Here is a 24,899-nt window from a genome sequence, read left to right on the forward strand (position 1 = left end):
CGGTGGTGCCGGAGGCGCATGGCCCTTCTTCTTGTGACAAGGGCTGTTGCAGTAAGGAATAGTGCATGGTTCATCCTGTGAACCGGCTGCATTGCTGATATCATCAACTTTGTCGTCTTTGTTACCCTCGCTCACTTCCTCATAATGGTTCACCTTACATTCCAGATCAAAGATCTTTATCTAGAGGTACTCGATGAACTCCTGAACAGAATTAATTGGTGCAGGATCTACCCACCTAGTAAAACCACAGTTTTCTGGTGTATCGGAAGACTGCAAAACAAATTCCATGTAAGGTGTCTCATTGAAGATAAAGAAATAAAACAACCGAGTATTACCCATGCGTGTGGACATTTAAAGAAACGCCGACCGCCATCCATCCCGTCGGTGCACATCTGCACTAAGCAGTCCTCACCATGTCTGCATTTTGGCCACGGTTCTCTACGGTTATCGTATTGTCGAAGAGGAGTTTCATTGGTAAATTCACTCTTGTGCTGTGGCGGAAACTCAAACACTGGTTCCGGAAAGGAATCAGGTCCAAGAGGCACCTCCCATATTATGGGGTCTCCCTTTCTTCCCCCTTTTCCTTTCCCAAAACCATAGTAATTCTTCCCGCTAGACCCACCTCCAGACATTGGGTATACAATGAGGTTTGATGTTTGAGTTGTGCTGGGAGTTCACAAACTTGGGAGTATTTATAGGCGCACAAAGGTCTGATACCCGGAGTGTGGAGTGTAAATGCACCTAAAAAACCGACATGACAACACAGTGAAGAGGCTAGCTGACCTAACACTGAAAAGGCTAGATTCAATTCTCGAAATGACTACTCGATGCATCTCTGTGCTTGCAGACTCACAGCACTGCATTACTGCCGCTCGGTCGATCGCGCCTAGATGCCGCCTTCCCCACTACACGCCACAGACATTCGCTGTAGAATGACAGGTCCGTCGTCCTCGCCAGAGAGACTACTTTGAAGGTGAGCTGATGTGGTTGCCGTGTTGTCACATCTTTTTGAAATGTTGGAAGAGCACTGTTATTGGGTTGTCGTCTTTTGTCACGTATGTCTGGGCAAAGAATGCGACATTTGGGAAACCCGTGATCGCCGTGCTGAGCAGTGGCAACATGTGATCTCGTACTCGCAGCTAGATACACTATGGTTCCTATTTTGAGCTATTCGAGCTTTTTAACAGCAGACCCTGATGTATTTCTTAGTTCTTAATTCTTATCGTTATATTAATGTGTGTTTTTTAGTATTCTAGTGACATGAAAAGCTCCGAAAATATTAAGGAAAAGTTCAAAGATTTCATAGACTCCCGGCTACAACTGCAAATTAATGGTAAAAGCTACAACACACAGAGTTAAGCTCTCAACTTAAAACACAAACAACTAATTGCAGTGGCATGTGCACGCGACAAGATAATTTCTTGTTGCATCTAAACCTACCATGCCTTATGGAATGTAAAATGCCGGGATTACATGGTACTACTCTACTGAGTGCACCTAGGATATTTGCCCTTCCTAATTGCTTCGGGCCCGGCTTCCTTCGCATGGCGTGCCCTCTCTCGCTTTCTCTCCCTGTCAGCTTCACGTTCGGCCGCCGCCTTACGATCCACCTCCTCCATCCTCTTGCGGATCTCTTCTTGCTCTTTGTTGCGCTTCTCCTCTTGCTGTTCCTCGTGCTTCATTCGGCGCCAACGTTCTGCAGCCCATCTTGCTTTTTGTTCCACAATGTCCTTTGCCTGCTGCGACTGCGCGGTGTCGAACCACTGCATAAAATCACAAAGAGGCGGAGGTGACTTTGTCCAACACAAGTTAGAATCATAACTCAATGTTAGGTCATATAGAAAAATAGCGTATGTTGTCCTGCTACCTTGGCCCGGTCTTTGCCATATCGCTTAGGTGGATCATATTCGTAGTTCTCACACATAAAGAACCTCATGCCGTAGTCATCTCCTAAAACCTCAGATTGCATGAACTTGCATAACGAACCGCAGAAGCACATTGGCACATCAATTCCTTTGGGTACGGTGGCTTTACACTTGCTCCACGGAATGTAGGTTGATCCTGACGAAGACATTGGCGCTATAGTGTGGTGCGCCAAATAACAAACCATAATTTAAGCAATGCACATATCGTATACCAAATCGATGCGTGAAAATATAGGTACTGTTATAATTCTATTGTCTTATACTGCAATATCAATAAGGTACTATCATAATTCTATTCTAATGTATAATTATTTTATTTGAAAAAATATGTAATAGTACTCAAATTGTAATACTAAACCAGTGCTCTAAAGCACCAAATCTAATTCAGCTAATCTGCTAATTAAATTAAATTGTTATACAATATCAACGAATTTATACGAAAGTTACCGGTAGATCACATGTGCGGAATTCGGCAGAGCTTCGCTGCTTCCCTTCTTCTCACCCCTCTCTTTTTTCTGGATTTTTTTGGATTTTTTTAGGTCAATTGAGAAGAGGGAATGAGGGGGAGGCCTTATATAGGCGGCCTGACCCGGTCGCCCGTGGGGGGGGGGGGGGGCGACAGACCCCCCTGTCGCCCGCAGGAGGGGCGACCGGCCCCCCTGGCGGGCCCACTGGCCTGTCGCCCCTGGGGTGGGCGACAGGGGCCTGTCGCCCGTTGGGGGGGGGGCGACATGCCCCCCTCTTTTTTTTTCTCCAGGGACTTCGTTGCAAATTTAAAGAAAAAAAATTATATTTGAGCCCTGTCGCCCCTCCATAGGGCGACCGGGGTATATTTTTGAAATTTTCCAAAACCGACATATATTTTTGAAATTTTATTTTTTTTTAAATATAAAAAAGAAAAAACCGCGATGGCCTGGCTGGAGCTCTCGCGGGCCTAGCCCAAGTTCGTTGGCGCGGCGGAGCGCGTGAGATGCTGGCTTGCTGCGAGCGTTAGTACCACATCGCTTAGCCGTGCGCCGTGCGAACCCCAAGAGAGGAATATAACGAGGGCTAGGGCTACCTGGCTGAAGCACGCAGCTGCGCGGTGCGCACAGAGCGAACTATTCTTTCGCCTTTTACTAAAGAATACCGTGTGTGCGCCGCAAATAGCAGCATACGCTTATTTTTGGAGGGGATTCTCCTTTTAGGAGGAACCCCACAAAATAAAACAAAGTTCTATAAGACATGAAATTTTTTTTATATGTTGTAATAAGGCGCAAGCATTTTATACTTGCATCTGATCAACTTACATGAACGTTTGCTCAATTCTGCTGTTTATCAGACTGGAGGCCACGCTTGGATTCACTGCTGCTGAATTCTGCTGTTTATCAGACAGGAAAAGGTAACGCTTGTAGGCAAAATTACCGAGGCCACAGCAATCTGCTCTATAATTGTAATTGTCGATAATGATGTTGTGAGAAGCTTACAGAGGACTGCTAACTCTAACCTAATAATATATAGCACTATTGAGATGCTCCTATAAAAATTTGCAAGTACCAGTATTTTTGGCACTTATTGTAGTTAAGCTGCATTTGATGACCTAATCAAGTGCAGAAATAGCATGAACACTGAAGACATACAGCCAGACCAGGCTTTTTTTTTTAAGATAAAAAAGGTTATGGCTTCACTGTCTGTTGTAGTTCTCGAGTTAAAGTGCAGCTAACCGGGCGAGTGGATCCCCCCCCCAAATTCTCCAGCAGAACAAAACAATCAACCATCCACTTGGAAAGTTTTCAGAAAGCACACTTCGATTACACCATTTCCAGTACCTGCCACGTCATTGAGATTCTGATTCACAAACCACTGGAGTTTCACAGACTAGCTAGTACTAGCATCTAGTATTATCTAACCCAGGACTATTTTTTATTTTAGTCAAATATTCCCTGTCAACGGACTACCATTCTTCCACCGTACGTTTACCTCGGCGACGCGCGTGCCGACCAAACAGTCTAAACGGGATGAGGAAATTTTTACGGAGCACATTACTGCGTGCCCCGAAAATGGCAGTAGAAGTCGTCCCCGAGGCTTCCGAGAAAATAATACCAAGACGGCAAGACCCTACCACGCAAAGACGACGTGCTCGCTACCCTCCCCCAACTCGGGTCCAACTTCACTGACGTGAAGAAGCGAAGGCACGAAGATGAACAGTGATCTGAGTCTGGATGAACAGTGATCCCTACCGTAAATCACTGTAGCAATTAATCCTGTCCATCCATCTCAGATCGGACGGCCCACAGAGACTCAAAAGTCACGGGAACAGTGTTCCCTGACTTGCCTTCAGCAAGTCAGGGAATCCCGATTGCCCCAACTCCTCCCCAAGCCCAAGTCGCCTGCCCGGTTAGCAAGGAAGCAGGCAGGCAGGAAACTAGCAGGGATATTTGGTGGCGCGGGCGGTGTGAGCCCGCAGCGAGCAGCCAGCGACAGCAGCCGACCCGGCGCCGGCCAGCGACAGGCGACAGCGAGGCACCTGCCCTCCATCTGGAACCCCGCGCGGGTTTCGCCGGCCGCGGCCCGGTGCGACGACGACTCGGCACGCGCCGTTTCCCGCCCGCCCCCCACCATCTTGCCGGCCTCGCGCGGGAGATGATGATTCCTAGGGAACCTCTGCGGCCGGAGCCCCCGTCCGACTCCTGATCCCGGACCCCCCGCCGATCGTAGCGGCGTCTCCGCTGCAGTGTCCAGGTTAGTTGGTGCGCTCGGATTTGGGGCGGTTGCTAAATGTTTTGGATTTGGTAGATGCGCGGTTAGTCGCTGCTGGGTTGGGTAGGCTTGGTTTGGATCTGGGAGGCCGATTTAGCTGCATGCCTTAATCAGTGAGTAGCTTAAAAGCAACCAGATTTAAGTAGAAAGTAGGAGATTTGAGAAGCAGCATACTGAAGTAGGAATTGGGGCTCGTCTCACATGAATGAAATCAAATTTAGTCTGTCTCGGTCTTTTGAAAAAAAAAATATTTTTCAGTCTCGTTGGAGCAAATTTCCTTCTTTCGATGTGTATTCGCTCACTGGTACCACTATTTTCCACCCTGTGGTCGTAGACTAGAAGATGGAGACTCCTCAAATCGAGATGGGTGGTTTCAAGGTCAACACCCCGCAAGTGCCCAATGGTGGGCTACGGCCGACCATGGCTGGGTCCTGGAACTCGCGGGGGACAATCGAGATGACACTCAGGAGCATCAGGATCGTCATTTTCACCTCCAAGCTCAACTTGCTGATGCCATTCGGGCCTGCATCCATCATTCTGCACTTCACTTCTAGGAGGCATGTAAGTGTTAGTAGTCATGGAAAACCAACTCTACTGTGTTTCTGTCCCGTTCGTCTATGGATGGTTTGGGTAGATGTAGTTACTGTCTGACATCTATTTGTTCAGTGGCAATGAATATCAACTTCAAACATGTATAAAAGAATTAAGAGTAATCAGAGTTTTGCTCTCGAACAACAGCAGTTAAGTAGTTCTATTTATGCATGCTACTGGTGCATGCTGATCACTAGGAGTCTGGGATACCTTCATCAGTTGAGTTCAACTAGTGTTATTGGTGATCCTGTTATGTTAGATTACTTCTGACATGCTTCCTGTACCATCAAAACTGCAGGGATTGGTTTTCCTTTTCAGCATGCTAGGAATAACACCATTAGCAGAGCGTTTGGGATATGCTACTGAGTAAGTTGCTAAACTGTCTTCTTACTTTTTCCTGCTCTTATAGAGTTTTGATGCCAATGGTTATTGTACAGGCAGCTTGCAATATACACTGGTCCAACAGGTATGTCTGTTTCTATTTATGTCTAATAGTCCATTTGAAATCGGATTCCTCAAATAACAACCAATTTTATCTTTTTCCTGAACTGCAGTTGGTGGCCTTCTGAATGCTACATTTGGAAATGCAACTGAAATGATCATCGCAATATATGCTTTGAAAAATGGAATGATTCGAGTAGTGCAGCAGTCACTATTGGGTTCCATATTATCAAATATGCTGTTAGTTTTGGGATGTGCTTTCTTTGCTGGTGGTTTAATTCATCGTAATAAAGACCAAGTCTTCAGTAAGGTGATGTTTGTGCGACTGTTTTTGTGTCCTTGAGTCCTTCAACAGATATGCTATGATAGTGGGATTAATATTCTACCACTGCAGGCAACTGCAGTTGTCAACTCAGGTTTATTGTTGATGGCTGTCATGGGATTGATGTTTCCTGCTGTCCTTCACTTCACACATTCAGAAGTGCGCCAAGGAGCATCCGAGGTTGTTCTTTCAAGGTTCAGTAGTTGCATTATGCTCGTGGCATATGCAAGCTATCTCTATTTCCAACTAAGTGGTCGGAGCAACATTTACAGTCCAATTGGCAGTGTACGTCCATTGTCACATTTTATCTCTTCCTTGCTGATATGATGATATAATTTCTATTTTGGGTATGGCTATTTTAGTCTATGTTAGTTGAGGTAATGCACACTGTGGGTTTGGTCCAAAAGCCAATCCGAATCTATGTATGATAAAGAGCTGCTTGTAATATTGTGTTTGCATACTATATAATCCATGCTTGGTCATTTGCTGATATTTTCGCCATATTCTTGTATATTGTAGGAAGAGGTACCTAATGAGGATGCAACGGAAGAGGAGGAAGAAGCTGAGATTAGCATGTGGGAGGCCGTTACCTGGCTTGCAGTGCTAACACTGTGGGTGTCAGTCCTTTCTGAATACCTAGTTAACGCTATTGAGGTATTCTTCATATTTTACAAAGGTTGTGCATGTAGGTTAGAATATATCTAGTTACTTCTACTCTTACCATGATGTGCATTATTAGTCTTACATGACATCTTTATATCTGAGCAAGGATCTAACTGGCCACTGTTTTGATCTATTGCTGTCAGGGAGCATCTGATTCATTGAACCTACCGGTGGCTTTTATCAGTGTTATTTTGCTTCCTATTGTGGGCAATGCAGCTGAACATGCTAGTGCAATAATGTTTGCCATGAAAGATAAGCTTGTAAGTGTTCACATGTGCTTAGCTTTCATGCTTCTGTTGCTTCTTAGCTGGTCAGTTGTCATGCATGTGATTGTCTATCCTGCAGGACATAACGCTAGGTGTTGCAATTGGCTCATCAACACAGATATCAATGTTTGTGGTACTTCTTTTGACTTTTGGCCTTTTCATCTCAATTATTTTCTTCTCATCCACATTCTCGCTCTGTTAAATATACACCTTTCCAAATGTTGGGCTGCTCCTTGTTAGATTTCTGTTCTTAGCTTTCTACTTATTCGTCATACTGTTTTTTTCCTTGTTTCTGATGTTTGACATCTGTTGTCCAATACAGATTCCATTTTGTGTTGTTATTGGTTGGATGATGGGGCAAAAGATGGACTTGAATTTTCAACTTTTTGAGACAGCAACTCTCTTCATAACTGTACTTGTGGTGGCATTTATGCTACAGGTAGGTTTTAAAGTGGGCACTAAGAAACACTTTTGTAAATACCCGCTGAAATAAAAGTTGGTGAAATTTGTTTCTTCTATCATATGGATTGTGAGCAATGTGTTCAATTTTCCCTTTGGGCAGTGGTAACAATAACATACCCATCTTGGATTCTTGGTAATGCATCATTCATCTAGAGTGGAACTGGTTTGAAGTGTTACCGCACTATGTTAATATTAATAATTAAATGGCTGTTTTTAGCTGCAATGCTTTATTGGTTGTGTTCTCCACTCAGTTTATGTTTAACCCTTTAATCTAACTTAGAACATGTATTACTCTGAATGGCTTCAACAAAAAACTGATCCTACATGTAGTGTGCAAATAAACCTTTTACGTTAATTGTGAATCTGTCATCTGTGATCACTATAAATGCTGGTAAAGCCAAGCTGCTTTTCCAACTTTCTTAGTTTTACATATGGCTGAGCCGGTATCTTCTTGTTTACAAAATTCACCTTCTTCACTAAGTTCCCTAATTATATTGGTCTCTTTCCTTGAATAGTGATGTGCTTCGCCAGCTGCCTTGTTTTGTTTTCACTGAGATCTGTCTTCCACAAACTTGAGTTACATTTGATATCTGACCCTTTGCCATGTGTTTGTTTCATCACAGGATGGCACTGCAAACTACATGAAAGGACTTATGCTGATCTTGTGTTATCTGATCGTTGCGGCCAGTTTCTTTGTTCATGTTGATCCGCAATCGAGTGAGTAGCATTTTCATAGTTGGTCATGTTTCTTGCTACTTTCCCTATTCCAGTTAGTTTAGTTAATTTACATGTAAGGAACTAATGAACTGTGCATGAAAAGGGGCGAGTTTATTTATGCTACTTTTATCTCCCCTCCCTCCCTCCCTCCCTCTGTCTTCTGCGCATGTTGGCTGTTGTCTCCTGTATTGCTCTTTCTCCTGCTTGTTCTTTTTATTCGCTAGAAGTAAAAAAATAAACCAAACTATAGACTAATTGGAGATGATTTTCTTTGATATGGTTTGAGACTGCCTGAATCATAAATATGAGCATACAATTCTTTTTCAGGTGATGGTTGAGGTCATAGATGCTGTAAGTAATGTACCAAATACCTTGGAGGATTTGCTAATCCTTTTCTGTTGAGGTGCACCACCATAGGTCCATAGCAATGTTCAGCCTGTCTTAAGCAGCATTTTGGCACTGGAACATCACCCATCGACGGTTCCTTCATGAACTGCTGAAGGAAATTCTTGGATTTATGTGGATACTGAGGGGTACTAGGGGTAGTCCCAATGTATACAAAAACAAGAAATGCCAGCCTGTTATATCAATTAATTGAGTGAATGTGGCCCTTTTTCCTGTATTCCTCGGGTTTATTTATTGGGTCGCAGAATGCATATTTGGGTATGATGGATGCTGGCAGAAGCTTTCTCTCTCCCCCCCCCCTTTTTTTTCCATTTATGATGCCTGCATAATCATGATTGGTTCTGCCCACGTGTACATTTGATGGCAAATCAATTTGTATGGCTCGTTATCCCACAACGAGTCAAGATGGTTGCCGGTTTCCTTCGGTAGTATGACGTGGGAGAGCAAGTCATTCTGACGGTAACCTTCATTATAAGCGAACATGTGTATGGACTTTGTGATGTCGACTGTCGTGTCCAGTTTCTTTGCGACTTGGTATTCGCACGCTATGATCAAACAGCGTGCTCCAATTGGCCCCATCTTTCTAGTTAAAGCGCAAGCTGTATCGCTCAAAAAAAAATTTCTTGATTTTTTTTCTTTTACTGTTTAGTGGTTCGCCAATGCTCAAAGTTGTGAACCTGGCCAAAAAATAAACAGAATTTATTGATCCGTTGAATAAGCAAGATGGATGCGAGGGTGAAGAAAAATAAAATTACCTATACACACCAAATGTCAACATCATCGAGAAAAGCATGTTCCTCCACTCGTTCTCTAGTCTCCCATAAGTTGAAAATGATAGGAAAGAAAACTTTATATATATCGGCAACGAGGAGAAGTGGAGAAAAAATGGCAGTGAAGCCGAAGCAAGCAGGCCGCGCCCATCCTCCTGTCCCGTGCATGAATTTCTGCAGGGGGAAAAATACAGGCAGCGCACAGCAGTCGCCCAATCCGTCCACCCCTGATCGCCCCCCGAAGCCGTTGAGCGGGCAGGGCCAGCGACGCACGCAACCGGCAACCCCCTTCCACGTGCGGCGGACACCGACGCGCGCGCCGGGCTGGAGCCCCCGGCTCCGGCGTGCGTGGCGCGGCGTGCGCTCGGCGCCCGCCTCGTCGGCCGCCCGGCCGGCCTCTGCCAGTCTTCCTCCACTCCTCTCCATTCCTGGCAGGCTGGCACGGACCCCAGGTCGTCGCGCTGCCCCTGCACACGCGCAGAGGAGAGGGAGAGGGTGAGGAACATTCGCCTCGCCCGTGTCCTTGCTCAAAGTTTTAACGCGGCGGCTTCAAAGTCCAGCGGCGCGGCGGAACAGCCAGCGCCCATCGCGACCGTGCTGCTGGTGTGTACCCGCTGCAACTTGGGCGGCACCACGAATCGATGGTCATCGGCAGCAGAGCAAGCATGCTGCCATTGGTAGTCTGGTACGGTCAAAATTTGGCAACGCACTTTCGTCTAGAAAAGATAAAAAAAAAACACAAATTGGGAGGAAAGTAACAGCAGGTGACTTTGAAACAAAGCTAGAGAGAGGTAGTAGCTAGCTGTAATGGTGTGGTAGTTTGCCGGGTGATCGGACGCGCATGTGCGCGGCGCGCATCGGTCGGTCGGTCTGGGAAGACATGCGGGCGTGTGGATGCATCCGTGCCAGGAACACTTCACTGTCGCGATGCAGAAAAATGTAATAGTATTCAGGCAACAAAACTAAAAAGGGGGTTAAATTAAAGAACAAATCCCACTGCAGCAGGTACCGCATCACGCCGATATCATGCCGGTGTTACTGCTGCTATTTCGGTGGATGTACCTGTACAACGCAACCAATTGTAGCATCATGTATTCAGTCTCTGAATTCTGATTGTGTACACGTACACAGCGGCGACTATACTACACGCCGTGTTCATGTCGCGTACGTACGGGCGAGTATTGATCGATGCGACGTGCGTACGTGGACTGTCGATGACAAAAGCTGTCAACCCCGACGGAACGAAGCAGGCCGGCACGCACCGCATGTGGCGGCGCGGAAATACATGCACCGTAGAAGCCGCACGCGTACGTACACAGACACGGGGAGGGGCAGCAGTACACGTGTACCACGGTGTGCCAACCGGGAGATCTAAACAGCGATCGTTGTGCAGTCGTGCGGGTGCATCCAGCACTGTGTCATCGTCGTATCCTGCAGGGGCGTAGGATCGCTCCATCATGGATTGCAGGGCGTACATGCACAACGCGCCACGCACAGCCTGCCAACCTGCAGGCGCGGCGCGTTCTCGTACCAGCCGCTGTAGATCCGGAACGCGCGCTCGCCGGCCGGGCCGGCATTTACGCCTCCGCACTGCTCCACCGGATCATGCACGTGTGCGTGCGCGCACCGGCCCGGGCGCCCGGCGCAGCATGCCGCCGCATGCGGGGCCGTCCCGTACCACTTCGTGAACGTTAATTAATCTTTCACCCAAACAGGCGCGCCCGCGCCACGGGACGGGCCAAACTGTGAACTGTCCCGTCGCCCTCGTACGCGCGCGCGCCCATGCCGCGCCGTGCGCCGCGCCGGGAGGAGGAGGCCGGCCCGGCGCGCACGACCAGATGCACGTACGCTGGGCGCGGGAACGCGCGGCGACCGGACAAGCCAAGCCCTGCTGGTGCCCTCTGCCCCGGCCTAGTCAAAGGCCGCCGCGCCCTCCCCCTCCGATCCCCGCGCGCGGCGAGAACAAACCCCCGGTTCGCTCGCAGCCGGGGGCGTGGCGTGGTGGTGGTGGGTTTGGACCGGCACCGCGCACGCCCGTGGCCAATCCCCAGGAGAACACGCGGCCATCGATGCCTCCTCGCACGGCGCAGCAGCAGCGGCTGGAGCGGGTCGTCATGGCCGATCTGGGCCACCTTTGTTTATCTCTGCGTGTCTCGGGTCGATCCACCCATCGCTCTCCTTTTTCTCTCCTGCAAGCAACCCGACCGGTGGCAGCAGTCCAGCTCCACTTGGCCTGGTGGCGTCGGTTTCACTTCGTGGATTTCAATCAGGTGTGTGTGTGTGTGTGTGTGTCCAGTCCAGGGTGAAGGTCACTGCGAGTTGTAAACCCAGTCCACACTCCACCTCCTATAAATCCTCACCCGCTGCAGCCGGGGAAAAACACAACGAACCATCGAGAGGAAAGTGCTCTCACTTCCTCCACTTCCCAGACCTTCTCTCCCCAAAACCCCTCCTCCTCTACCTCTTTCCATCTCGACCGGTGAGCTCAGAGGCCTCGCCGTCCGATCCTCGTCCTCTCCGCGATGAGCACTAGCGGCGGCGGCGCTGCCAGCGCCAGCTTCGAGCAGCACGCGAAGCGGCGTCCCCCGGCGTCGTCGGGGCCGTCGCAGCAGCAGCAGCAGCATCGGAAGCTGCTGAGGCTGTCGGTGCAGGACGGCGACGACGACGTCGCCGCGGGCGTCGTGCCGCCGGTCACCGTGGTCCTGGACGGGCGCTGCATCTGCCACCGCGTCCACCTCAACCGGCACACCGGGTACCGCAGCCTCGCGGGCGCGCTCCGCCGCCTGTTCGTCGACACGGACGACGACCTCGGCGAGGACGGCCTCGACCTCGCCAATGCCATCCCGGGCCACGTCGTGGCGTACGAGGACATGGAGGACGACCTCCTCCTCGCCGGCGATCTCAAGTGGAAGTAAGATGATTATTAACTCTGTCACAATTCCATTAAATATGTATGTAACCTTTCCATCATTGAAAAACATGAACAACTTTGACCGAGCTCATGTTTGTTTGGTTTTTTGAATTGGCAGCGATTTCGTTCGCGTGGCTAAAAGGATCCGGATTATTCCTGCCAAGAAGTCAAGCAGGACGAAGAAATGCGGAGGAGGAGGTCTAGACAATTGATCGCTGCACTTTTTACAAAACATAACATGTAATTATCTACTATGTCTGCTAGCTTTCTCGATAAAGTGGGTCACTTCTCGTTTACTGCTTGTTCGTCTTTTAGTGTTGTTGTTAAAGACCTAAAGCAAAGGATCAAGTCCGTGTCGGCCTCCCGCTCGAGTCAATGATAGTTGATGTGTTTGTTCGCTAATTGCCTTGCATTATTGACTGAATATTTTGGTTGGATTGGACCAGCTGATCTATCCATGTCGTAGTAGTGGCCGGCCACTGATCAACTGACCGAGTGTGCCATTGACGGTTGGGATCTCCCTGTTAACGCCAGCGTCCCGCTCGCGACTCGCGAGCAGTAGAGCAACAGTGAAACGGATGCCCGTAGCCATCGTGTCGCGCCGTCGCCACAGTGTACAGTACAGCACGGCCGGCGCGCAGCATCGATGGGAAAGGCGACGACGGAATGTTGCGTGCGCGCGCGAACCGTGGAGCTGGCGCGTGCGCGGCGGGGAATCCAGAGGCGAGCGGAGCAGCACGTTTCGTTTCAACTTCACTGCTGTCACTGTCAGTCTGTCATGGTATGGTCGCCGCTGGAAGCCTGGAGGACGACGGACGGAAGAGGAAGACGACGACGTGGCCGGCCGCGAGATCCGCGTGAGCACGCAGGGCACGCACGCGAGCGCGATCGATGAGCCACGGATGGGGAGGAGACATGGAGTCATGGAGCTGGACGCCGGCAGAATTGCTGCCATCAAGGGCATGTCAACAACATACGCAGCTAGCCGGCCCGGCCTGCCATTACTCGGCGGCGTGCGGTGTCGATGCGTCCTTGCTGCGTGCCATTATTTCCCGGCAGCAAAAGAGTAGTCTGATACAGTTGCAGGAAAGGAAAATCTCGACACAATACTACGAAGACGATGGATCTGAATATCTATCTGATCGTGGCACGACGAGTTGAACTTGCTTGACACTGGCTCGTCAGATCACTGCTTGCTTTCCTGCTCGGCGTGCATGTTGGGCTCGCGTCTGACAGCGGCACGACCGCCGGCGCCGGCCCCCGGGCCCCGGCCCCGGCCGACCGGCATACGTGCGTGGCGGGGGAAAGGGACGTATCAGACGCCGGGTCGGTGTCGCGTTTGGGGTTGGGACTCACCCGCAGATGCCGTGACGCAGCGTGAGGAAGACAGGAGTGGATGCACACTGTGCGACACTGATCGTCTAGATGATTGCGAGCACAACCATGGCGGAATTCAATCAGCTCGTCCGTGTTTGGTTTCAGTCCCCGGGGCCGAGCCAGTCGTGAAGGTCAGCATGGTGAGGTCATTCGCTGATCCAGATGCAGGAATTCTTTTTTTTTTATCATAGCATACCTGTATTACTAGTTAAGAAAAACATACAAATATCAGTACAGATACAGGTAGACCGTACAAGAATACATAGTATAGCAATACAACCGTACTAGCACAAAGGGCCTTAAGAAGAAAAATATTAGATCTAGGTCCCTGGACCCCTTGCAGGCCGAGACTGCATGTTCCCGTTGCCGGGGAACGCTGTTTCCGACCGCCGCCGCCCAAATCCAGATCGAAGAGTACTCCATCGCGCGAACGCTTTGAAGGAAGCTGCAGAAGACACTCGTCCCTGCGAACGAGATAAGGCCGTCGCCGAGAAGTCCATCAACCGAGGCCACGCCCCGAGCACTCTTGATCTTGGACCGGAACTCGCCGCCGCCACCGACCGCCGGGACGGAAACGAGCCGGATCCAACCTCCCATCTTCCGCAGAACCAGCAGCCAACTCCGCACCTTGGAAACAAAAGCCGACGACCTGTCGCCCCGCAGGCAACAAGCCCCCGCCGACGAACTCCAGAACAAAGACTCCACAAAGGGAGACTTACCTCCACGGGCTCGCCGCCGGCGCCGGAACGAAGTACCAACGGGGCGAGGAAGAGTCCGAGAGGACTTATTCCGCCACGGCGCCACCGCCTCGACGCCGCCGCCAGGAACCGAAACCCTAACCCTAGTACCTAATCTACAACGCCGGATGGAGCGCCGCCGTTCCCCACACATCCAAGGGCCCAAAGGCCCCCGGAGGCAGAGGGGAGCGGCGACCTCGCCGGCGAGAACTCGAATCGCTTCCCTCTCGCCTGTCTCAACTGTTGGGATGAGGGGGTTCGAGAGAGGTATCGGCTTGTCGGCTTCACACATGGTATCCAGATGCAGGAATTCGATGCCAGTGCGATGCAAGCTCTCCATGTGCGTCAGGAGAGCGGTAGTTTCTGCTAGCCAAATGCATCATATAGATCGTGCATGTTTCCATACCATACATGCCGGAGTTTTTTTTATGATTAGAGATGGCAACGGGTACATATCCGACGGGTAGTGATCACCCATACCCGTACCCGCTAGAACTAAGTTTTATCCATCGGGTTACCCGTACCCGTACATGGGTAGGAAAATGCTTCCATACCCGTACCCGGCGGGTAATTTATACCGACGAGTAACCCGTACCCGAAAAGCATACTCGAGAATTACATATAAATATCACATATTCATATGAGAAATAATTCATTGCAAACTAAAATTGGAGTGAGCGTGGAGTAGGATTTCAAGGAGAGTTCAACAATATATATACTAGGAGGGATTAATTGGATTTGGGCCAAATTCATGGGCCATATGGGTTAAAATGAGTTAGGCACTTAGGATGGCTTATTTTTTCTACGGGTATTTCTTAGCCACGGGTAAACGGGTATGGGTAGTATACATCCGCACCCGTTCCCACTATACCCGACGGGTATAAGATTTTGCCCAATAATATATCCACGTATAGAAAACTCATTCCATACCCGTCTTCGTAAAACCCGTCAGGTACTCGAGTTTCGGGTACCTATTGCCATCTTGATTCAGGATGCAAAATGTCAAAGATTCGACCTATGCATAATGCATGTCTTGGTGTTTCTTTTTTTTTTTCTTCTTCTTCTTGGGGCTGTGGGATCCATCCAGGCCAATAGAGGGAACAGGGCTTCTTGGTCTGCGGTGTGACGAAAGTCCAGGTGCCACGCGCCCCACATCCAGTCAATTGGACTGCCCGGGGGGAGCATATTTTCGCAGGGCATGGCCCGTGACCATGAGGAAGCTGGATCCATCCTTTTTTACAACCAAAAAAAGAGTTCATGATCATCATCACAGATCGATTGCTCAAAGTTTTCAACCACTTTCAAACGCACATCAACTTCTACAGACAGATCAATCTTCTGTCCTCGTTGTCGTTGACGTCTGATTGCTCGGGAGAATATTCGAATAATTGTGAACTAAGGGATCATATAACTTCTGAGCCATTGACAGTTTATTTTGGGGTATTGTTATTTCAAACTAGCTCTGCAAATGGGTTGGAAACCAAACTAAACCCACACCAATCTATTCTCATTAGAGAAATTAATATTATCCACACCACTCCAAACCACCACCACCAAAAACCAATCCAACCCAAACATTTCAGCTTATGATGTAATAAACTATTAGCCAAACTATGGTTACAACCCAATAAAAATTTGTTTCTCAAAAAAAAAATTATAGTGCAGATTTTGCCACACCGTTTTTGTACAGAGTAGCTGTCAGTTATACTGAGCCATCTCCAACAAATTTTGGTTAATTTCGATAAAATTTTATAGTGTGAACGTGATGTTTTATTTCTATGCTCCGGCTCTTGACGTGAGACTCACATGTAATTCTAACCACGCTGCTTTGCACAGAATAACTTCTAGTCATGCTGAGTCATCTATAACAAATTTCAGTCAATTTTGATAAAATTTTATAGTGTGAACGCGAGGTTTTATTTCTAGGGTCCGGCTCTTGACGTAGGACCCACGTGTAATTCTAGCCACGCTGTTTTGCACAGAGTAGCTCATAGTCATACTGAGTCATCTACAATAAATTTCAGTTAATTTCGAGAAAATTTTATAGTGTGAACGCGAGGTTTTATTTCTAGGATCCGGCTCTTGACGTGGGACCCACGTGTAATTCCAGTCACGCTGCTTTGCACAGAGTAGCTCTTAGTCATACTGAGTCATATACAACAAATTTCAGTCAATTTCGATAAAATTTTATAGTGTGAACGCGATGTTTTATTTCTAGGGTCCGGCTCTTACAGGACCGACATTTATACATAGTCATACTGTTTTGCATAAAGAATCCATTTCAGTCCACTCCAATCCACTCCCATCTATATTTATATAGAACCCACTCCATCCCATCCCATTAGCTAATACAACCCATTTGAATCCACCTAAACACAATCCATATCAAAACCCAATCCATTAAATCCATTTCAACTCAAACCATTAGCAGGGCTATTTCAAATTCGAAGTTAAGAGTTTATGTGTTTTAGAAATAGCAAGGCTATTAAGATAAACTTTGAAAATTAGCTACTTTGATCATGCATTGTCGTCGTAATAGAATGCTATGGAATAAGGTTTTCCTGTTACAATTTGGGATTGCTGAACACCAATGGATATATCAATTAACCTCAAACCTTTTCTGTTTCGTAGCTATTTCATTCACTTCTTCCTCTGACTACATCCATCGGTTTGATTTCACTTGGCTCATCTTTTGTCAACGTGCTTTCGTCGCCTTGTGTTGCTATTCCTTCTCACCCTTTCTAAGCTATAATAACTCTTCTTATCTGTTATTAAAAAAAAACTCTTCTTATCGTGTCGCTATCATTGTTGTAGCCATCATCTCAATTGCTAAAGCTAGAGCCTTGCGAGATCTGTGGCTCCAAGATGGCCCAGCTAACTTTGGTTTGACTACAAAACACTTTACAATTTTATTTTCGAGGAAAAACACTTCACAATTTGTTATTAGACTTTTCCACCTTTTCTTCTGCTTTTATCTTCTGCATCTATGTCCGTTTAGAGCCTTGTTGGTTGCATGAAACTTTTTTCAAGCTTAGCATGACCTCAAATCCAGGTTGAGAGCTTTCAATGCTGCAAAACGGTTCGACAAGCTTGTTGTTAATGAAAACTGTCAACCACCTTAGCAACAATTCTGACGAAATACTAAATGTTCTTTGGCCCTGTTTAGTTGAAACACAAAAATTTTTCAAAAGAATCTTGCTATTTTGAAGTACTAAATGAAGTCTATTTATAAAATTTTTTGCACAGATGGGTTGTAAATCGCGAGACGAATCTAATGATGCTAATTAATCCATAATTAATCTATAATTAGCGGATGGTTACTGTAGCATCACTGTTGCAATCATAGATTAAGTAGACTCATTAGATTCGTCTCGCGATTTACAGCCCATTCATGCAAAAAGTTTTGTAAATAGACTTCATTTAGTACTCCATACATATGTTGAAACATTCGATGTGACTTTTTTTTTACGGGTGTATGGGGTGAAAACTAAACAAACCTTTGTTTATGCACGCCATACGTTAGCAACGCATCGTGTGGGCCGCTACAGATCAGCGGAAGCGGGGGCGCGGATCCCAAGTTCAGACAAGCCAATTTCCTCCCTCCCCGATTGAAAAACCGCCGGGCTTTTGAGCAAAGCAGAGGAGATAAAGATCCCAGACCCCATCACCCCTCTCGCCTTCCCGCAAAAGAAATTTTTTCTTTTTTGGTTTTCCGTATAAAATAACAGCGGAAAAGGCACTTAAGCCCCTGCCGGCTGCCGCTCTCCGTCTCCAGTAGTAGTAAGCGCTGGTTGTTGGTAGGTGCACGCACCCCCCCCCCCCCCCCCTCCCTCCACCCGCTTGCCGTCCTCGATCTCGTCTCCTCCTCCTACCCACCCAAACCCTCGCGGCGGGCGGGGGAGGAAGCGAGCGAGCGATGGCGGCGCTGGAGGCGGTGAGGGAGTGGGCGGCGTCCGTCATCCCGCCGGAGCTCGCCGCCGCCGCGGGGGGAGACCCGCTCGCCGCGCTCGCGGCCACCGCCGCGGCCCTCGTCGCGGGGCTGCTTATCCTCGCCGTATGGTTCCGATCCGGGGGCGGGGCGCAGGCCAAGCCGGCCCCCACGCCGATACGCCCGGCGCCGGTGAAGGTCGACGCCGACGCCGACGTGGACGACGGGCGGAAGCGCGTCACCATCTTCTTCGGCACGCAGACCGGCACGGCCGAGGGATTCGCCAAGGTCGATGCCCGATCCGATCCGGGAGCTTGCCAGTGTTTGGTTTGGTTTGGTTTAGTTTAGTTTAGTTTAGTTTATATCGGGCGGCCCTTTTTGACTCGTTGCGCTTCTGCTTGCAGTCCATGGCCGAGGAGGCGACGGCGCGGTACGAGAAGGCCGTGTTCAAAGTGGTGGATCTGGTAATTTTTGCACGATCTATACGTGTGTTCTATCCTAGCTTGTGCCTCAGTGCTGGGAGCTTGAGAGATTTGTGGGACGTGTGCAGGATGACTATGCTCAGGAGGACGAAGAGTACGAGGAGAAGCTGAAGAAGGAAACCATAGTGCTCTTCTTCTTAGCAACGTGAGTTCTCATGCACTGATTGGTCAGTTGTCGAATTGCGCCTTTTGTCGCTTGCGCCTCATTCCAGAACCCACCCGCCTCTTGTTGAAACTCAAAGTGAAGTGCATGGATTGGTGAATTGTAGATTTTGTCTCTTGCACCTTATTCCATACATGGTATTCCACTTGTCATTTGTTGCGGACCTCGAACAAACTGTATCGATGGGTTGCCTGCTCCATTTGTCACCTGCGGTTTAATTCCATAACACCTGCCCTATGCTGTAAAGCTCAAGTGAACTTGTGGATTGGTGAATTGTGCTGCATCTTCTATCTCAGTTCCATAATCCACCTGCTTTACTTTGTAAAGCTCAAATACTGTGTAGATTGGCTAAAGAACTTTTACTATTTACTGCTTATTTCGGAATTCACCTGCCTTTTCTGTTGTAAAGTTAAAAACAAATGCTGGTCCTGTCCTTGTACTTGGTGTATTACCAACCTTGTCTGAGGTCCCAAACATATTTATGTTTTTATAACATTTTGGGATAGTCTGTGCCTTTAATCATCTACCGACATTATAGTTTAGTGATATAGGCATTCATTTCTGTCCGAACTGGAATTTCTATGCAATATCTTCTGTGGAGATTCGGCTCCATTTATCTCGTCCCTGTTCTAACAAAAAGTTTGATTTTTGTCAGATTTAAACATTATTTTCAGTGATGGGAAAGTAATTAACCTGGGCATAATTTCCTTTTCCACCATTTATGAACAAGCAACACTGTTATGAGTTATGCAGTTTACCTCTTTTGGTTTTGTTCTTTCATCTACATTTTTGTGGCTAATTATATTCAACTTGTGCAGATATGGGGACGGAGAGCCTACGGATAATGCAGCAAGATTCTACAAATGGTTCACTGAGGTTTGTGAAAATTCTGTACTTGGGATTGGCTAAATGCTATTACACTTCTGAACCCCATTTTCAATGCTTGAAACAGGGGAAAGAGAAGGAAGTTTGGCTGAAGGATCTTAAATATGGAGTCTTTGGGCTTGGGAACCGGCAGTACGAACATTTTAATAAGGTTAATTGGATGAAACTTACATGTTATTGTGATTTGGATAAAATCTGATTACTGTTCAGTGTTATGGTAATTGATAATGAGTTTATGCTCATGGAAAATGTAGGTTGCAAATGTGGTGGATGAGCTGTTACAGGAGCAGGGTGAGTAATTCACACAATTTACCAAGGGAATAAATGAAACCAGTAGACCACTAGTATTAGGAGACATTCCCCAACATATACCGAACTCCCCCCCCCCCCCCACACACACGCGCACAATCATCCTTTTTCCATATAGCCAGCAAATTTATTTTCATGTAGGATTTCCCATAATGCTAAGCACATGTACTTTTTTTTCATCAGCTTCCATGGCATGTTCTTACTGTTATATGATACAAGCATCAGTGGTACAAAACGAGTTTTGTTTTGGTTCCATGGTTCATTCTTGCGTTGCTTGATCCTGTAGGCATGACTTGGAATTTTTTTTATATCTACAGGTGGGAAACGCCTTGTTCCTGTTGGCCTTGGAGATGATGATCAGTGCATTGAGGATGACTTCACCGCATGGTGTGAATGCTACAGTGATGTAATCTGTTGTGTATTAATTTGTTGTGGTAGAGACCTATCGTGTAGACATAAAAGTGTTTCGGGTAATACCCATCTAGCTTGTCACTTCAAATGCCAAATCCACGACTAAGTTCTAATTCTTGGTGTTAGTTGGTCCTTCATGTGAATACTGAACAGAGGTATCTTTATCCTACCTGTAGCTGGGAGTTTATTTCTGGTCTGGATTGGGGAAATTTTAATTTCCATACTAAATCCTTATCCAATGAAGTACAAGATTTACTTACTTTGCTGTGTATGGATATGTAAACACTGACAGTCCAGTTAGTTATTCGATAAATAAGTAATTTTTTAAGAACTCCCGTTTTTCCATTTACGAGTATATCAACTATTTGATAGTGCATATTTTGAAGGGCCATAACAAAAAAATTAAGCAAAAGTTTTACTAAGCAATTTGAATATTGGTGCATCTAGGAAAGTATTTTGTCTACATTGTGCGTCTAAAACTAAAGATGTCTTAACTTATTATGTTTGTTTGGCCTACCATTTGTATATTGTATGTTGTTTAAATGTGTTTTGTTCTCGGATTTTAATGCATCCCTTGACAATTTTATAGAGATCCCTATTTTATATTTCCAATGTGGTTGGGTATTACTGCTCAATGAGACTTGTCCCTTGTTGTCATCTGTAGGAAAGAGCTAGTGTGGCCAGAGTTGGATCAGTTGCTCCGCGATGAGGATGACACCACTGGTGCATCGACTCCTTATACTGCTGCTATTCCAGAATACAGAGTTGTTTTCATTGATAAATCTGACCTGTCATTCCAAGATAGATCTTGGTCACTAGCCAATGGTACTGGTGTTATTGATATTCACCACCCTTGCAGGTATTTGAATGCGAGAACAACTTGCTAGTGTCTTCCTGTTTCTCAGGATTTGTGTTTACAGTATAGTTATTGATTGCTAGGTCTAATGTTGCTGTTCAAAAGGAGCTCCATAAACCAGCTTCAGATCGCTCTTGTATTCATCTGGAGTTTGATATATCTGGCACTGGGCTTGTGTAAGTTTCTTGATACGCATATTCCTATCATTTTGTAATTCAGTATTTCGGAGCTATTCAGGCTTCATCTTTTCTGCATACATGCTCTTGTGGAAACCATGTTGCTTCCAGTAGGTTGGCTAATTTATTTGGTCGTTGACTTGTAAATCATGGTATTTCCTTCTGTTTGATCGTATTGAGGCAACAGGCTCAGTCACAATTTCTTGTTGCATGAAACTCTGAGGTCAAGGAAGGGGCTTTGTAGTTTGTTCTTTTCTGAGTACTGTACAGCAAAAGAACAAGACCTTTTAGTCCCAAGCAAGAGTGGGGTATGGCTAGAGATGAAACCCAACAAGTGTCACCAACAAGTTTGGGTAGGCTAGCAATGAAGGGGCATGCACTTATTCAGTTATTTGATTAGTGACCAACAGGCCAAACCCCAGAGATCAAACCAATTCTTTTTCTTTCAACCTCTTACTAGCGTGACAGGTCCTATGTACTGATTGTTCCATAATAGTCAGTCCAGTTTGTATTGATTGTTCCATAATAGTTAGTCCAGACAATTTTGTTCAAAATGTGAATGCAAGGATTTCTCCTGATCTATATGATAACACATTGAACTCTGAAAACTTGTTTCAGGTATGAAACTGGAGATCATGTCGGCGTGTATTCGGAAAATTCTGTTGAGACCGTGGAGGAAGCTGAAAAGCTACTTGGACTTTCTCCAGATACAGTCTTCTCTATCCACGCAGATGCAGAAGATGGATCTCCTCGTAAAGGAGGGGGTTCCTTGGCCCCACCTTTCCCGTCTCCATGTACCTTAAGGACTGCGCTTTTACGATACGCTGATCTACTCAATCCACCAAAGAAGGTCCGCATGGCCTCTAACCATTTTCTGCCCAATTTTTTATTTTGTGATCGTTTGACTAATTCTTGAATAATGAACATCTCAGGCTGCTTTACTTGCTTTAGCTTCTCATGCTTCTGATCCAGCTGAAGCTGAACGACTTAGATTCTTGGCTTCTCCTGCTGGAAAGGTTGTCACTCTTTCAGAATCCCCATCTTATGCCATTTAAAAATTGAGACCTTTTCCTTTGCTGACTAGTAGAATTTTCTATGCAGGATGAGTATTCTCAATGGATAACTGCTAGTCAGAGGAGCCTTCTTGAAGTTATGTCTGCGTTCCCTTCAGCCAAGCCACCGTTGGGAGTGTTTTTTGCAGCTATAGCTCCTCGTCTGCAACCACGATACTACTCAATATCATCATCCCCAAAGTAATTGACAAAACCTGTCCATTTCCTCAATCCGCAACCTTTATATGCAAGATTAACACTAGATTAGTACCATGCTTTTGTCTTGTGGGAGCAGTGTTACAAGAAGATAGATTAATGGTTATGAAAACAAAAACTATGCATGTCTTGGTGATTTTAAGTCTCTAGCTTTGTTTGGTTCTTCCTTCGAAATCATTTTAATTTTAGACTATAGACACCAGCTAAGCTTGAGATTCTATCAGTTTCTGTATGTTACCATACTGGGTTGTCTAGTTCATATACCATATTATGCTTGAGGTGATGTGTGTACCTACCATAAGGGAGGCCTCTTACAACTTATTTATCTTCTGTGCAGGATGGTTCCCTCCAGAATTCATGTAACATGTGCATTAGTTTATGGTCCTTCGCCAACAGGAAGGATCCACCAAGGAGTTTGTTCGACATGGATGAAGGTACCTCACATTCGTTTCCTCTGCATCGTCTGAAATAAATTTTCTGCAGTCTGATTTTGTTGTTCCTTGATCATCTGGTTGGCAGAATACAATTCCGTTGGAATACAGCGAGGAATGCAGCTGGGCTCCTATTTTTGTGAGGCAGTCAAATTTCAAGTTACCTGCTGATCCATCCACTCCAATTATCATGATTGGCCCTGGAACAGGGCTGGCCCCTTTCAGAGGCTTCTTGCAGGTTTGTTTTGCCAAGGAATCCCGGATGTTTTTGTATTTGCAATTCTGGTTGGCATTACCTAGTGAAACTTATCCTCCCTCTCCCTCCACTCTTGGCAGGAAAGGTTAGCTCTGAAACAATCTGGAGTGGAACTGGGCACTTCAATTCTCTTCTTTGGATGCAGGAACCGTAGTATGGTAAGAATCGCTGGTTAATTGAACAGATACATGTGGTTATGGCTGTGTTTCTCAACTTTATTGATGGAATTCGACCTGAATGACCATTGCAGGACTACATATACGAAGATGAGTTGCAAAATTTCCTTCAGGAAGGGGCACTTTCTGAGCTAATTGTTGCCTTCTCTCGTGAAGGGCCAACGAAAGAATATGTGCAGCATAAGATGGTAGAGAAGGTCAGACACTGCAGTACTTCCTGAGTGTTTCATACACACAACATTGCTTTCAACATTCCTTAGCATACATCTTGAGTGTTTCATACACACAACACTGCTCAATGTTCTCGCAGATACTAATTTGCTTCTTTTTGTTACCAGGCCACAGAAATTTGGAACATCCTCTCACAGGGTGGTTACTTGTATGTATGCGGCGATGCCAAGGGAATGGCTAGAGATGTGCATAGAATGCTGCATACTATAGTCCAAGAGCAGGTAGACAACTGCGACTCATCCCTTAAGTGATGATGCAAATCTTGTCTTCACGCTGTTAACATCCCATTTGCATTTTGCTCCAGGGATCTTTGGATAGCTCCAAAACTGAGAGCTACGTGAAGAGCCTGCAGATGGAGGGCAGGTACCTCCGTGACGTATGGTGACACGTCACACCAACCTGCCATAGCTCTAGCGTGTGGAAGTAATTAAAGCTGGCTTGTGCAAATGACGTGGCGAATGCCAACCCAATCGCCAGTTTTCGAGATGAAGTGTCATTGATTATAATTTATAATGAGTCGATCGTTGTAATTCTTTGACATCTAACATGGTCCTGATAATATGGATGGTGGAAACTGGGGAGAATAAGCGCTGTTGTAGCCTTGTAGGTTTGTAGAACTTGAAATTGTTATATCCCCATTAAGATTGTAGCAATGGGGATACATCATACAGTTTGAGATGAGGACATTATGTATACAGTTTGAGATGAGGATATTATGTATACTACATTAGAAGACCTCCGAAAACAAATTTTGCTTCTGGTTTTGTAAAGATACGCTCTTACGTCTTACTGCTATTATGCTTGCAGTCTTTGCCTACCTCATCGAGTAATCGTCTATATCTTGTTGCGTCGAAGTGTTGCGGTTGCAGTGATGTTATGCACACCTGCAAATCTGTGCTTACGAGAAGGGAATGCAAATTGCGAAACATATAGTATGTAGACGTTCTTACACTTTACGAAAATAAGCAAGTATCTTATCGGTACCTAGAAAAAACATTTAC

At 46.5% G+C, this 24,899-nt stretch overlaps 3 protein-coding genes and 1 non-coding gene across 6 annotated transcripts; all 4 read left to right on the plus strand.

Annotated features, from left to right (window-relative positions):
* Window positions 1-3,000: 3,000 nt before the first annotated feature.
* On the plus strand, window positions 3,001-3,119 carry LOC120684095. The gene has a single exon (XR_005679078.1). It is a non-coding gene; the product is annotated as a U5 spliceosomal RNA (small nuclear RNA).
* Window positions 3,120-4,284: 1,165 nt separating this feature from the next.
* LOC120682347 (vacuolar cation/proton exchanger 3) lies at window positions 4,285-8,782 on the plus strand. 2 transcript variants are annotated; one of them, XM_039964195.1, is made up of 12 exons: window positions 4,285-4,646; window positions 4,999-5,225; window positions 5,554-5,621; window positions 5,693-5,721; window positions 5,810-6,006; window positions 6,091-6,303; window positions 6,538-6,672; window positions 6,825-6,941; window positions 7,027-7,080; window positions 7,270-7,386; window positions 8,033-8,126; window positions 8,454-8,782. In XM_039964195.1, the coding sequence occupies exons 2-12, from the start codon at window positions 5,007-5,009 to the stop codon at window positions 8,462-8,464; spliced, it is 1,254 nt and encodes a 417-aa protein (XP_039820129.1). In that variant the 5' UTR covers window positions 4,285-4,646; window positions 4,999-5,006; the 3' UTR covers window positions 8,465-8,782. The 2 variants fall into 2 exon arrangements, with proteins under 2 accessions (XP_039820129.1, XP_039820130.1); XM_039964196.1 differs by having other exon boundaries at window positions 4,295-4,646; window positions 5,004-5,225; window positions 8,454-8,756.
* A 2,823-nt stretch (window positions 8,783-11,605) lies between these two features.
* On the plus strand, window positions 11,606-12,614 carry LOC120682563 (auxin-responsive protein IAA33-like). Its single transcript, XM_039964521.1, has 2 exons — window positions 11,606-12,212; window positions 12,331-12,614. The coding sequence occupies exons 1-2, from the start codon at window positions 11,824-11,826 to the stop codon at window positions 12,422-12,424; spliced, it is 483 nt and encodes a 160-aa protein (XP_039820455.1). The 5' UTR covers window positions 11,606-11,823; the 3' UTR covers window positions 12,425-12,614.
* A 5,469-nt stretch (window positions 12,615-18,083) lies between these two features.
* Window positions 18,084-24,693, plus strand: LOC120681633 (NADPH--cytochrome P450 reductase 3-like). Of its 2 annotated transcripts, none has more exons than XM_039963214.1 (18): window positions 18,084-18,542; window positions 18,659-18,718; window positions 18,805-18,881; window positions 19,718-19,775; window positions 19,852-19,935; window positions 20,039-20,075; window positions 20,411-20,480; window positions 21,169-21,363; window positions 21,444-21,536; window positions 22,155-22,386; window positions 22,469-22,552; window positions 22,638-22,789; window positions 23,142-23,238; window positions 23,324-23,473; window positions 23,572-23,649; window positions 23,742-23,864; window positions 24,006-24,119; window positions 24,203-24,693. In XM_039963214.1, the coding sequence occupies exons 1-18, from the start codon at window positions 18,243-18,245 to the stop codon at window positions 24,281-24,283; spliced, it is 2,085 nt and encodes a 694-aa protein (XP_039819148.1). In that variant the 5' UTR covers window positions 18,084-18,242; the 3' UTR covers window positions 24,284-24,693. The 2 variants fall into 2 exon arrangements, with proteins under 2 accessions (XP_039819148.1, XP_039819147.1); XM_039963213.1 differs by having other exon boundaries at window positions 18,093-18,542; window positions 19,843-19,935.
* Window positions 24,694-24,899: the final 206 nt, after the last annotated feature.

Source organism: Panicum virgatum, chromosome 7N (genome assembly GCF_016808335.1).
Source record: "Panicum virgatum strain AP13 chromosome 7N, P.virgatum_v5, whole genome shotgun sequence".
In the NCBI taxonomy this organism is placed as follows: domain Eukaryota; kingdom Viridiplantae; phylum Streptophyta; class Magnoliopsida; order Poales; family Poaceae; genus Panicum; species Panicum virgatum.